Source organism: Parus major, chromosome 25LG2 (genome assembly GCF_001522545.3).
Source record: "Parus major isolate Abel chromosome 25LG2, Parus_major1.1, whole genome shotgun sequence".
Taxonomy (NCBI): Eukaryota; Metazoa; Chordata; class Aves; order Passeriformes; family Paridae; genus Parus; species Parus major.
In genome coordinates, this window is record NC_031794.1 from 437,695 (window position 1) to 452,519 (window position 14,825).

The 14,825-nt window shown below is 60.9% G+C and overlaps 4 protein-coding genes across 11 annotated transcripts; 2 read left to right on the forward strand and 2 right to left on the reverse strand.

The window, feature by feature from the left end:
• The first annotated feature begins 77 nt into the window (after positions 1 to 77).
• Positions 78 to 2,806, forward strand: RBM8A (RNA binding motif protein 8A). Of its 3 annotated transcripts, XM_015650312.3 has the most exons (7): positions 78 to 209; positions 633 to 692; positions 799 to 876; positions 1,463 to 1,599; positions 1,964 to 2,100; positions 2,420 to 2,509; positions 2,610 to 2,806. In XM_015650312.3, exons 1-6 carry the CDS (start codon positions 143 to 145, stop codon positions 2,463 to 2,465), a joined length of 525 nt encoding a protein of 174 aa, XP_015505798.1. In that variant the 5' UTR covers positions 78 to 142; the 3' UTR covers positions 2,466 to 2,509; positions 2,610 to 2,806. The 3 variants fall into 3 exon arrangements, with proteins under 3 accessions (XP_015505798.1, XP_033375699.1, XP_033375700.1); XM_033519808.1 differs by having other exon boundaries at positions 2,420 to 2,806; XM_033519809.1 differs by lacking the exon at positions 633 to 692 and having other exon boundaries at positions 94 to 209; positions 2,420 to 2,806.
• On the reverse strand, positions 2,711 to 6,056 carry ANKRD34A (ankyrin repeat domain 34A). Its single transcript, XM_015650308.2, has 2 exons — positions 5,437 to 6,056; positions 2,711 to 4,824 (listed from the first exon to the last, which is right to left on the reverse strand). The coding sequence occupies exons 1-2, from the start codon at positions 5,830 to 5,832 to the stop codon at positions 3,430 to 3,432; spliced, it is 1,791 nt and encodes a 596-aa protein (XP_015505794.1). The 5' UTR covers positions 5,833 to 6,056; the 3' UTR covers positions 2,711 to 3,429.
• Positions 6,057 to 6,178: 122 nt separating this feature from the next.
• On the forward strand, positions 6,179 to 8,623 carry POLR3GL (RNA polymerase III subunit G like). Of its 4 annotated transcripts, none has more exons than XM_033519826.1 (7): positions 6,179 to 6,239; positions 6,732 to 6,869; positions 6,955 to 7,084; positions 7,424 to 7,492; positions 7,580 to 7,636; positions 7,716 to 7,783; positions 7,866 to 8,623. In XM_033519826.1, the coding sequence occupies exons 2-7, from the start codon at positions 6,750 to 6,752 to the stop codon at positions 8,067 to 8,069; spliced, it is 648 nt and encodes a 215-aa protein (XP_033375717.1). In that variant the 5' UTR covers positions 6,179 to 6,239; positions 6,732 to 6,749; the 3' UTR covers positions 8,070 to 8,623. The 4 variants fall into 4 exon arrangements, with proteins under 4 accessions (XP_033375717.1, XP_015505718.1, XP_033375716.1 ...); XM_015650232.3 differs by lacking the exon at positions 6,179 to 6,239 and having other exon boundaries at positions 6,246 to 6,869; positions 7,866 to 7,979; positions 8,062 to 8,623; XM_033519827.1 differs by lacking the exon at positions 6,179 to 6,239 and adding an exon at positions 6,251 to 6,373.
• Positions 8,624 to 10,879: 2,256 nt separating this feature from the next.
• TXNIP (thioredoxin interacting protein) lies at positions 10,880 to 14,019 on the reverse strand. Of its 3 annotated transcripts, XM_015650283.2 has the most exons (8): positions 13,582 to 14,019; positions 12,897 to 12,969; positions 12,659 to 12,806; positions 12,275 to 12,377; positions 11,928 to 12,184; positions 11,673 to 11,829; positions 11,401 to 11,549; positions 10,880 to 11,313 (listed from the first exon to the last, which is right to left on the reverse strand). In XM_015650283.2, the coding sequence occupies exons 1-8, from the start codon at positions 13,829 to 13,831 to the stop codon at positions 11,278 to 11,280; spliced, it is 1,173 nt and encodes a 390-aa protein (XP_015505769.1). In that variant the 5' UTR covers positions 13,832 to 14,019; the 3' UTR covers positions 10,880 to 11,277. The 3 variants fall into 3 exon arrangements, with proteins under 3 accessions (XP_015505769.1, XP_015505768.1, XP_033375661.1); XM_015650282.2 differs by having other exon boundaries at positions 10,880 to 11,549; XM_033519770.1 differs by lacking the exon at positions 13,582 to 14,019 and adding an exon at positions 13,056 to 13,458 and having other exon boundaries at positions 10,880 to 11,549.
• Between the last annotated feature and the right edge of the window lie 806 nt (positions 14,020 to 14,825).

Genomic DNA, 14,825 nt, shown 5'->3' on the forward strand with positions numbered 1-14,825 from the left:
GTGCGGTGTTCAGGATCCCCGGGGCGAAGAGAAGCGTCCCGTGACCTTCTCAGCATGGCTGAACGGGCACTTCCGCCACGCACCCTCCCACTATGGCGGCCCTTCCGGCGCGTTCCCGGCGTGCCCCGGTATCCTGGGCAAGATGGCGGACGTGCTGGATCTTCATGAGGCGGGCGGAGAGGATTTTGCTATGGACGAGGATGGCGACGGTGAGCGCGGGGCTGCGGCGATACCGTCCAACCCAGAGCGGCTCCGCCGACCGATCCAGGCGGGCCCGGGCTCAGCGGAGCCGCTCTGCCCGCATCCCCAAACCCCATCGGCCTCATGGACAGCCCCGGCACGGGGCGGATCATTCCCGGCCTGGGGTGGGGACTCCTGCTCGGCGCTGGGGACTCATTCCCAGCTCATGGGACCATTCCTGGGCCGGAGGAACTCGTGGGGTGTTGTCCAGCCTGGGGGAGGTCATTCCCATTATGGGGAGACTGTCCTGTCTTTCCCGGGGGTGTCCAGGGTGTCCTGCCCAGCCCAGGGGGGCCTTTCCCGGCCAGGATGAGGAGTCCCTGTCCATCTGGGGGGGGCTCCCTGCTCCTGCTGACTCCATGATCCCGGTCCCTCCCTACAATTCCCACCAGAGAGCATCCACAAGCTGAAGGAAAAGGCAAAGAAGCGGAAGGGCCGCGGCTTCGGCTCAGGTAGGCCCCACAACGCCCCCAGAATCCTTCCATGGTGCTCTGCGAGGGGCTGGGTGACCCTGAAGTTTGGGGGCCCCGTTCTTACCTTGTTTTCCTTCCTTTCCAGAGGAAGGATCCCGCGCTCGGGTGCGTGAAGATTACGACAGCGTCGAGCAGGATGGCGATGAGCCAGGGCCACAGAGATGTGAGGAGGGACACTGGGGACCTTGAGGGCTTCATGGGGGCTCTGCAGCTCCGGGTCAGGGCTCAGCCTTTCTGCGACAATCCCTTCCTCTTCCTCATTCCTAGGATTTATTTTAGGGCAAACCCCAGCTCCAGATCCCCTTCTCAAGTTGGGAGTGGGGAAATTTGGGGGAGATGCTCCTTCCTGAGAACTCCACAGTCTCCAACTGTCACCAGGGGCACTTTCCCCATGGAAGGGAGGGGGAATAGGGGGGGACAGATGTTCTGGGCTCTGGATTGGGGTTCAGCCCCACTGGGATGAGTTTTCCCCAACCTCACCCAGGATTTGTGGATTCTGGGCCTTCCATCTCCCTTTCCTAGCTTTGAAAAAGAAGTGATTTTGGGTGACAGACCCTTTCCTGGGACCCACCACCAGAAGGAGGAGGAATTGGGGCCATGCTGGGATGATTCTTTCTCACCTTCCCAGGATCACTTTTGGGTCAACCCCCAAATCTCAGCCTGGGGGGCTACACATCCCCTTCTCAAGGCAAGAGATTTTGGGGGGAAGCTCCATTTCCAGCTCCGTGACACCCCCTTTTACTGCCCAGCCGTGGAGGGCTGGATCCTGTTTGTGACAGGGGTGCATGAGGAGGCCACAGAGGAGGACGTGCATGACCGATTCGCCGAATTTGGGGAGATCAAGAACATCCACCTGAACCTGGACCGGCGCACAGGATACTTAAAGGTGGGGGGCAACATTTGTGGGGATCCCCAGACTCCATCTCAGCTTGGGGGAGGCTCTAGGCTGGGAGGTGCACCCCAAAACCGAGCCAATTCTGGGAGTCATGGGAGTCCCTGCATTTCAAAATTGCCTTACTGGGAGGTCCCTGCATCCCACAGCCAAGCTGGGAGTTGGGCTGTGAGCTGGATTCCCCCAGTGCCTGGGGTCATTCTCATTCCTGGTCCTAACCCCAGAGTGAGCTTGGGGTTCCCAGTGCCCAAGCTCATCCCCATTCCTAAACGCAGGGTGTCAGGAGGTCCATGCACCCCAAACCTGAGCTGGGAGTTCCCCTGGTGTCCAGGCTCATTCCCAATCTATCCCATCCCAGGGCTACACGCTGGTGGAGTATGAGACGTACAAGGAGGCACAGGCAGCCATGGAGGGGCTCAATGGGCAGGAGCTCATGGGGCAGCCGGTCAGCGTTGACTGGTGCTTCGTCCGAGGCCCCCCCAAGGGCAAGAGGAGGTGAGGGAATTCCTGGGAATTCCAGGAGCTGGTAATGGGAGGAACCTGTGGGAGCACTGGAACCCTTGGCTAGAGGAATGGGGGGCATTCCATGCACCATTATGAGGGGCGAGGTTTAAATGGGATGAACACCCCAAAATGCCGTCCTTCTAGACTTCTTCCTTACCTCTCATTTCCCCCATTTTCTGTACCCTTTTCCCTCCCTTCCCCCCCCACTTTCCCTATTTCTTCCCACTTCCTTCCCTTTTCCCCCTTCTTTTTTTACTTGCCTTATCTCCTTTTCCCTTACACCCTTACCCACCTCTTCCCGGTTTTCCAGGGGTGGACGCCGGCGGAGCCGCAGTCCAGACCGGCGCCGCCGATGATGGATCCAGACTTCCACCCATTTGTGTTCCAAGTCCATGCTGGGGTAAACTGGGAAAACAGGGGTTTGTCCACAACCTCAAGGAGCCAAACCAGCTCCATCCCTGGGGAAATTTGTGTTTTATGGAATTTTATTGTTTTCAAAGGACAAATACGAGGGAAGCAGCAGCCTCTGAGGGTTGGGGAGATTTCCCTCAGGTTTGGGGTGATCCCTCCCAGCCCCATATCCCAGTACATCCCAAGAGTTTTTTCCATGCCTCAGACAAATTATCCCTAAATCTCCCATGGCATTTATCCCACTGGGAATTCCTTGATTTCTGTTCAATAACAAGTTTTTGTCTAAGTTTGTCGTCTTTTTCTTTGTCCTTCATTAAAACTCCCCAGCCCCTCCCATGGCCCTTTCCCTAAAATCCCTCCCCAACCAGGCTGCTGGATCCCCAAGGATCCTGAGGATCCCTCCCAGCCTGGCAGTAGAACAACTCAGGTCTTGGAAACCCTTTTTTCCTTAAAACTAGCATTGGGAAGCAACAGCTGTGCAGCTTGGGGGGACCCAATAGGGTCCCTGTGGCCACATGTGCTGGTGTCTGGCTGTGCCAGCATCCAGCTGCACCCCCCAACTGTCCCCTGTGTCCCCAAGCCCACAGATGTGCCCCCTTCCCACTCAGAGCCACTGATCTACACTGGGGCCTTTATTGCCAGAACCTGGGGACCTCCAGCGATGGGTCTGGGGGAAAAAGCTGCTGGGAGAATGAGGCAGGAACAGGAGGAGGATACCGGGGGGGGGGGGGCTGGGAGTTGGGAATGCACTCACCAGCTCCCCAAATTCAGGGTCGTGCAGTTTGTGCCGGCAGAGGGATGGAAGAGTTAACCCACAGCAGGGTTCAGAGCAAACAGTGCCACCAACCCACTTGAGGCCTTCCCGAAGGGGTCCTGGGCTTGGGGGTTCACCATATCCCTAGGGGGCCCCTAAGAGCCAGGCTCGGGACCCAGCCCCCCGCAGAAGGCTCCGAGATGCCGCAAGGCCTCTGGCTGCATGGAATGCCGGCGGAGCAGTGCTCGGGGGGGCAGCGGGGGCAGCAGCCCGGCCCTCCCCAGCCCGGGGGGCTCCAGGGTAAACGTTCCAGAGCCACGGCGCTCCAGCAGCCCAGCCGGGTGCCGGAGCGGCCCGGGGGTGGCTAGCTCAGGATTGGGGGGGTCCCGGCGCAGGGGTTTGCCCCGTGGAGGATCGGGGGCTGGGGCCCAACGCCCTGGGGTGGGGACGGGGGGCACCCGTTCAGCCCAGCTGACTCCTGGCAGCCCTGAGACCTCACGCCCCTCCACGCTGTGCCGGCGCGGGCGCAAGTGCAGCCCCTCCAGCCCCACCACCAGCCGCTCCGGGGGGGCTGCCGTCCCTTCCAGGGGCCCCCGTGGGCCCTCAGGGGAACCCCACGAACCTTCTGAGGGGCCCCGTGTTCCCTCGAAGGGTCTCCGTGTCCCCTCCGGGGCTCCCCATATCTCATCTAAGGTTCTCCGTGTTCCCTCTGGGGGTCCCTGTGTCCCCTCGGAGTATCCCCGCATCCCCTCCACTCCGGGCACCGCCAGCCCCCAGGGCTCCGAATTGAGCCTTTTCAGCTGCCGCTTGGGCACGGCCCGGGATGGTTCTGAAGCGGCGCCTGGAGCCGCAGGTGGGAAGCGGAAGACGTCGCGCTCCTCGTCCCTCGCGCTGGCACCCGGCGACGCCGCCGCTCGCACCTGCACCTGGGAGGGGGACGCGCAGAGGGCGGGAGACGGGGGCGAGTTCAGGTACTGCCGGGTGGTCTTGGTGCCGCGGGGAGACGTGGCCGAGGTGATGATGATGACGTCGCGCCCGCGCTCCCGACACGCGTCCAGCAGCACCTGCAGCGTCTCCCGGTCCCCGCGCTCCAAGGCGTAAAGCAGCGCAGAGCCGCCCGCGTAGTCCCGGGCGCTGGGGTCGGCGCCGTGGGCCAGCAGCATAGCGGCCACGGCCGGGCCGGCGCGCTCGGCGCAGGCGTGCATGAGCGCCGTCTTCCCGGATTTATCGGGAATGTTGGGATCGGCGCCGTTCTCCAGAAGGTACTGGACCATCCGCGGCTGCTCGGGCGGGTCGGCGTAGCCGGCACGGCACGCTGCCATCAACGGCGTCGTGCCCGCGGCATTGCCTTCGTTAATGTAGGCTCCCCCCTCAAGCAGCAGCCGGGTCAGGCGGAATTTCCCTTGGGATACGGCGCGCAGCAGCGCCGAACCCTCCGCCGGGATCATGGGGAGCCCCAGTGGCACCGCGGCGCTGGGGGGGCGGCGGACAGGGCTGGGCATGGCCGGACTCACAGGACGGCGTGCAGGGTCAGGGGTGGCACTCGCTTTCTGCAGGGGGATAGGACGCGGGGTGAGACCCCCGAGTACCCCGGGATAGGCAAAGGCCACTCCCAGGATGGACACAGGGTGACACCCTGGAGTGCTCCAGGAAGGGGCTCCCCCCCTCCCTGGTTCAGTTTCTCTGGCAACGGAGGGATCCCGCGGGGCCGAGCCTCCCAGCCTGTGTCACTCACCCACGTCCCCCCTGCCCGTACCCACAAACCACACCTGCCCCTGCCGGCAGTTCCTCACATTCCTCAAATCCCTTTCTGCACCCCCTCCTCGTCCTTCTCCCTCTCTTCCCTTTTCCCCATCTGCTTCTCCTGCCCACAACCCCATCCCTACCTGTACTCTTATATCCTGCCCGTACCCCCATCCCTGCCGGTACCCTGATCCCTTGTCCACACCCCATCCCTGCCTGCACGGTTCCCATGGCGACGGCCGCTCATCCTGCTCCGACCAGCCGGGAAAATGGGGGAGAATCCACCACCTTCCCAGTCCCCTCAGTGAGACATCCCCGAGCCCAGGCCTGGAGGCTGTCCCACCACCGCCCCCCCCCCCCGGCACTATGTCCCCCGCAGTGGGAATCCCCCATCCAGCCCCTCTCCATCCCAGTTTTACCGTGGCAACTGGTGCGTGGGGTCCCTCTGCTCCGGGTCCCGGTTCCCACGAACCTGGGGACGGGGGTGTTGGGGACGGAGGCCCGTGGCCGCCATCCGGGCCTGCCGCCGGTAAGGTGGGGAGGCGGGAGGTGATGTGGAGGGTCCCCCCCCCCTCAGCGCTATTTTTAGCAGCTGCCGGCGCGGGGGGGGCTGGAGCAAGATGAATCACCCACGACGCATCCAGCGCCCGGCCCTGCGTGGGAGTGAGGAGAGGGGACCAGGGGCTGGGGGGCACAGGCGGCTGTTGGAGGTCCGTGGGGCAGCTTGACCGGGGGTCACAGTCGAGCAGGACTGAGGGCCATGGGGAAGCGGGGCTGGGGGTCGCCGTGCAGGAGGGCTGAGGGCCCTCGAGCATCGGAGATCGGGGGAGGCCGGGAGGCAGCGGTCCTGGGGATTCCAAACGGTAGGGCTGGGGGCCGTGAGGCAGCGGCACTGGGGGCACAGCACAGAGGCGCTGGGGGCCAGGGTGACTCTAGTACCGGGGGGCCGAGCTACCCCAGGGTAGAGGGGCTTGGGGAGTAAGAGCGTGGGGAGCCAAGGGACCTTTTGCGTCCCCCTTCTCCCAAGCTGCTCCCCCACCCCGGCCATCTATTTATATCGCTCTAGGTCCCGTCCCTCATATGTCCCACCAATCAGCGCGGGGCTCGCGCCCAAGCACCACCCCCTCTGCGCGGGGCGGGGCAGTGGCGGGAGGGTACACGTGGGGACCGACTGCGCATGCGCGCGGTGTGAGCGGCGCGGGGGGCGGCACCGGGACCGGGGGTACGAGGGGGACATCGGGACCGGGAGGACCACCGGGAGGACCCAGGAACGGGGATCGAGACCGGGGGCCACGGGGGGGAAACCATCGACACTGGGTGGTGCACGGAGACGGGACATCGGGATAGAGATGAGGAGTATGGGAACGGGGACCAGGGGGATACACCGGGACTGGGATCAGGACCGGGACCAGTTTTCGGGAGGGCAAAGAACTGACACCGGGGAGCACCGGGACCAAGAAAGGGGTGGAATCGGGACTGTGGGGGAATACCGGGATCAGATCGGGGACCAGGAGTCGGGACGGAGGATAATCAGACCCGGGAGGGCTGGGATCGAGTGGGTGAGAGAGGCACCGTGACCGGACCGAGGGAGGAGCTGGGTTGGGGAGCGGGGCCGCGGGGAGGAGGGAAAGGACGGGGACTGGACTTGGAGCATCACCGGGACCGGGCAGGGGGAAGCTGGATGGAGGTGTCACCGTGCCTCCCTTGTCCCCAGCGGCCCCCGGGGCTCAGCATGGCGGGCCGGGGCCGCGGCCGGGGCCGGGGGCAGATGACGTTCAACGTGGAGGCCGTGGGGATCGGCAAGGGGGACGCGCTGCCCCCGCCCACGCTGCAGCCCTCGCCCCTCTTCCCGGTGAGTCCTCCGGGGCTTTGGGGGTCCGGAGGCCCCTCAGGGGTTGAGCACTGACATGCTTATCACATCCGTTCCCCCGACCCAGGCCCTGGAGCGCCGCGCCGCGCCCCTGCCCGGGGGCGAGGAGGGCGAGTACATGCTGGCCCTGAAGCAGGAGCTGCGCAGGGCCATGAGGGGACTCCCCTACTTCGTCAAACCGGGGGCACCCCGCAGAGGTACCGGGGAGGAGGGGGCGGTGTGGATCCTGACCCTCCTGTGTGCCCCTATGCAGAGGAGGTGCGGGAATGGCTTTGAAAGGGAGTCTATCCCAATCCCCATTGTCCACCCTGCTGCTCCAGCGCTGTCATTCCCCTCAGCCTCCTCACCCCCACCCCACCAGGCTGGGACCCCCCAGCCCTCCCATTTTGTTTCTTCTTCCCCCATTTTATTCCCCCCAGCTGCACCACCTCGTGCCATCAACCATCCCCATGTGGGCCCCACTGGTGTCCCAGGGGTGGGTGTCCCCTAAGTCCCCCCAGAGGGTTTCCCTACATTCCCCCCTGCTGCCCCCGCAGACATCGAGCGCTACTCAGACAAGTACCAGCTCTCCAATCCTGTGGACAGTGCCATCGACTGGAACCCAGGTGGGGGGACACGGGAGGGGACCTGGGTGGAACATGGGGATGTGGGGTTGACTGGGAGGCTGACCAACCTCCCACTTTGCCCCCCAGACTGGAGGCGGCTCCCACGGGAGCTGAAGATCCGGGTGCGGCGGCTGCGGAAAGGCAGTGAGTGACCCCTTCTTGCCCACACCCCGTGTGTCCCCTCTTTTCCCCTGGGGGTTGACAGTCCCCTTTGCCCCCCCAGGGACCACTCCCCTCGTCCCCAAGCAACACGTGGCACTCGACAAGGAGGAGACTATTAAGAAGCTGGAGGTAGCGAGGTGAAGGTGGGGGTGTCCCTACTGGCTGCATTTTAGAGTGTCTCCCCCCAGTAATGCTCCCCTGATCCACATAGAGCCTGGAGAAGAAGGAGGAGGAGGTGACGTCAGAGGAGGAAGAGGAGAAGGAGGAGGAAGAAGAGGGAAAGGAGGAGGAGGAGGAGGAGTACGATGAGGAGGAGCACGAAGAGGTGGAAAGGGGAGCACCCTGGGGTTGTTGGTGGGTTGGAGACATCCCCAGGTGCCACTGTGTTCCCCCGTGTCCCCCCACAGGAGACTGACTACGTCCTGTCCTACTTTGATAATGGAGAGAGCTTCGGCCCTGATAGCGATGATAACGGCGACGAGGCAGTGTACTGACCCCGAGAGCGGGTACCCGCGAGAGCCTGCACCCCATAGGCTGTGGGGAACCCCGAGAGTGGGGACCCTCCTCCAGCAGCGGGGACACCTTGAAAGCGGGGACTCCCCCACACTTCTGCCACAGCAAGGACCCTTTGCCCCTCCCACAGGACAGTGGGGATCCCCTCACCTCCCCAGGACAGTGAGGACCCCCTCTCGCCCCTCTTTGGGGCAGTGGGATCTCCCGTCATCCCCCGCGCCCCGCCACCAGGTGGTGCCGGTGGGCCGGGCCCTCCGGGGGCGTGGCCACACGGGGGGCGTGACCACGCAGGGGGCGGGGGCATACCGGGGGCGGGGAGGGGGGGCCTGGTTTTGAGGTGGGTTTTGGTGATGGGGAGTCAGCAAACGTGCCCTGGCCCCCCTCTGGCCAACCCCCCCTTTTACAGCAGCTTTTAACTTTTGTGCTTTTCTAATTAAACAAATTAATTTAATCAAATTTTGTGTTGATTGAAGTGGATTTTGGTATTTCTGGTTCAGCTCTGGGTGCTTTTTGCGTGGGGGGTTGGGTAAGGGGGTTACCAGGGAAAGGTGGTATTTTGGGAGGAAAGGTTTTATGGAGAGGGGAAGGTCGGGTTTTGGGTGGAAAAAGTGGTTTTCAGGAGATGAAGTTTTTTTGGGGGAGAAAGGTGTATTTTTTTGGAAAAGTTTTTTTCTTGTGTGGGAAGATGGGTTATTTGGGAGTAAAAGTATAGTTTTGGGGAGGGAAAGGTATTTTCAAATAGAAGGTACATTTTTGAGGGAGGAAAGTTTGGTTTATTGTGGGGGAGGTTTTCTTTGGAGGAGCAAGGTATATTTACTAATACGGGTTTTAGAGGATAAGGTGGATTTTGGGGGAGGGAAAGAGTTTTTTTCAGGGATGAGCTTTTGAAGTGAGGAAAGGTGGATTTTTGGGGGGGAGGTTTTTCAGGGGGAGAGGCATTTTTTTGGTGGAGAGAAATGGCTCTTTTGGGGGAGGGAGTGTTTCCAGAGGGATAAAGGTGTTTGGTGGAGGAGAAGTGTTTTGGGGAAAGGCAATGTGGGGGTTTTTTTTGGAGGAAGGAGTGTTTTTTCTGGGAGGGGGTGTGTTTGTGCCGCAGGCCAGGGGCAAGTCTGCTCACATGAGCATCACATGCTGGCCCCCTCTCCACCCCCCCAGACTGGTTCCTGTTTTGAGGCCACAAACCTTCCAGCAGTTGTGGACTTGCAGCTGCTCCCATGCCACCCCCCTTTTTATCCCTGTTTCCCTTTTTTTTTGTCCCCTCTTTCCAGGTGTGTGTGGGAACCATGGGACCCTCATCTGTAGCCCCCAGTGCTTTCAGGGGGTGGGATCTACCCCTCCCCCCCCCCCCCAGCCTGGGGAAGGATTTGGGACGGGGCGAGATGCCCTAATTCCTTGGATACGTGTCACCCCTGTCAGCCGCATGCTTCAGTTTTCCCGGTATTCTGGGGCCTGTCCCACCTCCGTGGGTCCCCTGGTGCTTCCATCCTGTGCCCATCCCGTCCGTATTCCCACCCCATTCCAGCCATGGAAGGCTCTCACTGCTCCCCTGCCAGTGCTCCCAGTTTACCCTTTGGCCCAGTTGGAATTCGTCAGGAAGCTCCGGAGCCAGCATGGATCAGAGACCAAGAATCAGGGAGGGGGGGGGGTCCCCAAACTACGGGGGGTCCCCAAAAACCAGGGTGGGTCAGACTGAACTGCCAGATCTGTGTGGACCCTGCTTCAGAGCTGTTCTGGCACAAAGGCCAGGCAGAGGAACGGTGGGGGAAGTTTATGGCCTAAGTTAATTAGAGCTGTAAACTGGGGATGGGGGCAGGGTGAGTGCAGGGTTCAGCCCCCATGGGCGGGGGGGAGGAGGGGGAGCCTGGAGAGTGGTGCTGGCTCTTCCAGGGCCTTTTCCAGGGGGGAAAATCAATTATTTCAGGGGGGTGTTACTGCAGGGTCTCCAGCAGGGGGCTGGCAGTTTCACCCTACTCTGGGGGAGGCCCTGGGCTGCCTGTGCCCCCCTCCCCACAGCCCTCTCGGCCCAGCCCATGCCTGGCCCAGAGTAGGATGACCCTTTGCCTCCTTGGCCAGGAGCCAGAGCAGCTCCAGTGCCAAAGGAAAACTGAGGCACAGATGAGGATAAGGCTGGGGGGGCCAGCAGGGGAGGCAGAGCAGGCTGGGGGGTGCTCCAAGTGGGTGAGAGAGCAAGAAACAGAGCCAAGGTCATGGCCTTGTTCTCCAACACCAGCACCTTTCAGCCACATCCCAAGAATCAGCCAGGGGGCCTCTTACAGTAGTGCCAAAAAAAGGCAGGAACAGCAGGAATACTCTCCCCCGCCTCAGCTTCCCTGCTCTGCACCCCCCTAAACCTATTTCAACCTCTCTGTGCTCCCTTCCCTGGACCACTTCTCAGCTTTTTGCTTTTTCCCCTGGAAGAAACAGGAGACCCCGCCCCAGGGCTGCTCCCAGAAACACAGGAATTGCCCCACGCCAAAGGGTTTTCTGCCATCCTCCCACCCCTGAGAGATACACAAAAGGCACCATTTCATTTGTTTATTACAAACTTTGCCCCCCAGGGGCAACACAAAGGTACAAAATTTGCATTTTTGTGCTTCCCCCCCACACCCCCCCAACTACTATGTACAAAACCGAAGAGTACAAAAGGTGCCAGTCACAAAAACAGGTTTGTGTCGCGACAGGACGGATTCGCGATGTCACAGTGTCCCCCTCCCTCAGCGGGACTGCAGGGCAGCCAGATCAGCACCCAGAATTACAGAATTAGGATGGAATTAGTTAAAACCAGAATTTCCTGCCCATCACAAGTCATGACACGGCAAGGACAGGCAGTGTGCTCCAACAGTCACGACAGCCAAGGTTTTCCAGCTCTTTTCCAGCCAGATCTGCCTTGTCTCCCCCCAGTCCTTGCGGCTTCTCTGCCAACTCAGAGTGCCGGGGTGCCCAGGATGGCCCTGCAACAGTGGTTCCTCGAGAATGCAGCAGTTCCTCAGGAATGTGGCAGTTCCATGGGAATGTGCACTTCCCCTCCAGGTGTGGGGCCAGACGTGCTGCAGGCGTGTGGTACACGGAGCCAAGTCCAGAAACGTGGGAGCAACCTGCCGGGGTGGTGCTCACTGGACATTGTTGTTGGTGACACAGGGATCCACCTGGGCGACGGAGCAGGAAGCAGGTGAGGGATCCAGGCAGGTGATCCCAGATCCACCCGGCCCATCCCGTGCCGGCACTGCGCTCACCTCCGTGTATGTGGGGGGGGGCATGAACTTGAACTCGGGTGCATACATGAAGATGGGGCTGTCAAATCCATCGGGATCATCCAGGAGTGGTGTGGTGGGGCTTTCCAGCCGGTGATCCTCAGGAACGATGTCCAAGTAGCACGGGGGGGCTGTGGGAATGCAGGGAAGGATTGATGAGCTCACCTGTGTGCAGCCCCTGAGCCACTTAGGGGCTCCCCACACTGTGATCCCACCATACAGGGATCCCACCCTGTGGATCCTGCTCCACTCACCCTCTGGAGCATCCGGGAGGTTCAGGTCCACCCAGCTCATCTCAGAACTTGTCTGACTGGCCATGCTGGAGCTGCGGCTCCCAATGCCCGAGCGACTCCCAATGACCAGTGGCAGCTCCAGGATGATTTTCTTGGAGCCTGGGACGCTGACATAGATCTGCAGGAGAGCCGGGATTTAGGGATGTTTGGGAAAGGATGAAGATCCCCAGGGTAAGGAGGAAGATGAGGGGGAAGATGAGGGGATTCCCCACTCACCTGCAGGAAATACTCCACACGCAGAATGTTACAGCCCAGGATAGAGGGTTTGAGCTTCCGCACACGGATGGTTTTGCCACGCCAGGATTCGGAGGTACCAGAGATGATGTGATTGCCACGAACACAAGACAGTTTCTGGCAGAAGATCTTGGTCTGGCCATTGGCCAAATACGTGTGCTTGGCCACGATGGCTGCCTTGGGCACCACGATGCGCGAGCAGGTGTTCTCGAAGTCCGCATTGATACAGATCTCATCACCTGCCAAGGAAAGGACCCAGATATTAGTGATGTCAGCGGTTTCCTTACCGATTTCCCCACTCCCAATTCCCTGTTCCCAGCAGTCCTCACCTTCACAGAAGCCCTTCCTGTCGATCTGGGCGCTCACAGACACACGTCCGTCTGGGATGAACATACATGATACTTTCTTCTCCTTCTTGGCTGCAACCGGAGACTGCAGAGAGAGGGAACGGTCACACACTGGCCCCATCCTGTCCTTCCCACCCTCCACCTTTCCTTCCTCCCTTCCTTCCCCTTTTGCAGCCAACCCTCCAATTCCCCTGGAGTACAGAACAGGCCCCGCCCAGTGTCAGTTTCTGGAATTATCCAGAAATCCTTAATCTCACCCTTATCCCACTCAGGCCAGATCTGATTAAAGACACCTAGATGTCACCGGGTGGGGCTGATCCTCCCCAAGGGCTTTTCTCCCAAGCCTTTAGAGCACTTGGGGCTCACCAGCAATTCGGGGGTGTTCACATCCACAGGATCCATCACCTCGAAGCGTTTTTTAATCTGCTGTGTGGGGCAGGCCGGACGCTCCAGAGACGCCTTCACCCAGTAATCCACGCAGCCGTACTTCCCCTTGAACGTGGTGCCCAGTGGCCTACAGACATGCAGGGGGTCACTCCAGAGCCCAAACATGGATTTTCCACTTTAATTCCATCCCCAGGGGTGGGTGCTGCCTCATACTCACCCCTGGGGCAGCTCGAAGCCGAATTTGTACTCATACTTGTTCCCAGGTCTCAGGATAACGGAGCCATCCTCATCTGGAGGACAGAAGGGGAGGGAAACATCAGATGGAGCTCCTGGGTGATCCTCCGTTCTAAGGGTGTTGGGTAACACCTGTCCACACCCTCAGAACTCCGTGTTCTCTCCATGCTGCTCACTTCACCTCACCAACACCCCAAGCCCCCAGGGCAGAACACAGTGTCTCACGGGCTCCACCCCACCTCCAGCTCCCCCTTATCTCCTGGCTCCAGCCCCAGGGTGTGATCCTGTGCCACTCCCTTACTATCCACCAATGTTACCAACCCCTGTGGAGTCAAAACACACCACAGGAGTTCCCCAGGCTCTGATTTTGTCCTTTAGCTCCAAAACTTCAACTTGACTTGGCCAAACCTTCCAGTGTTCCTAAGTTTTCCTAGATTTGGTCATTTTTCCACAGCATCAACTCTGTCCTGGTGGTCAAGGAGCTCCACTAGGACCCACAGCACCAACGTGGCCAATCCCAGGGGTCTGTGTCTTTGTCCCCTCCCAAGCCCTCTGCCCCCATCCAGCCCCACCACAACCGCCATGTGGCCAAGCCCTGGGTCAGGGTTGGGGTTATGAACCAGTGTTTAAGGCAACCCTTTTCTCCCCCTCCAGCCCCGTGCCCTCACCCATGGGCTGTTCCTCAAGCGCCAGCACGTCCTCGAAGCGCAGGTACTCCATCTCCTGCCGGCACTGGGCTGGGCCCCTGGCCCAAGTCACCCTGGCCACGCCGCATGCCAACACCTTGACGGCGCTGACACGGGTCACCTCGGCCACCTCCACCAGCACACGTCCAGCCACCTTGTCCCCGCTGCAATAGACCTTGTCGGGCTCGCTGAAGGCCACCATGAAGCTTTTCACCTTCTTGAACATCACCATGGCTGGGACAGTACGGGGACGCACAAAGCAGCGGCTGCGACGCTTTATCCCCGTGGAGCAACAAAAATCGCCTGAGCCAAGCAAGTCCGGGGCAGAAAAAGCGACCGAACGCTTTGTTTTGAAGCGCTCCGAAGTCCCCAGAAGCCACTCAGCCCGACCACCTCAGCGCTCTGCGAGAGCCGCAACAGCCGCTGCCTTTTATAGGCTCGGCAGCCCCACCCACCGCCGCCCGCGCCCGCTGCTGCCGGGGCCGCCACGCCGAGCGCGCGTGGCCAGGCGTGCTGCTCGCGTGATCAGCGCGCCCATTGGCTGCCGCTGCCTTGTTTACAGCAGCGCCGACCAATCAGAGCAGCGGCTGCGGAGCGTGGACAGCGTGTGAAGGAAAGCCGCGCGTGTTCAATGGGGCGGGCAGGAAGGAGGCGGAGTGACAGCTAGGCGAGCCAATGGGGAGCGAGGACGGGCGGCAGCCGTGGCCAATGGCGAGCGCGGAACACGATGTCATGTTCCCAGGCTCGGGGGCGCGGGGGTGGTGCTCCCAGTTTCGGACAGGCCGTGTTGTACTGGGCGAACTGGGGGGGTGTGGGGGCTTCGCCCCCTTCGTTAGACTCCTTTTTCCCATCTAGGGCAGCCTCCTTCTTAAACGCCCCCCGCTAAGCTCTCCCTTGTTAACTGGGGTAAATAAGGGCGGATTTGGGGTACGGGATTGAACGTCACTGATCGAACTTTTCTGAGGAGGAAAGTTTGACTTCGGGGGTTCCCTCCCTCCTTTCGGTGTGCTTGTGGGAGTGTTTCCACCACCTCTGTTGCTTCCCGTTCTGTTTTGGGGACACTTCCCACTCCTTCCCCAAAATACTCCTCCCAAATACTGATCCAAGGTGAAGCAGGCACCCACATCATTTCCATAAACTGTGGCCCTGTCTTTCAGCTGGGATCTGGGGAGTGCGACAGCATTTTGCCTCCCCCCCAACCCCTTCAGGAGACTTTGGCTTCCAAG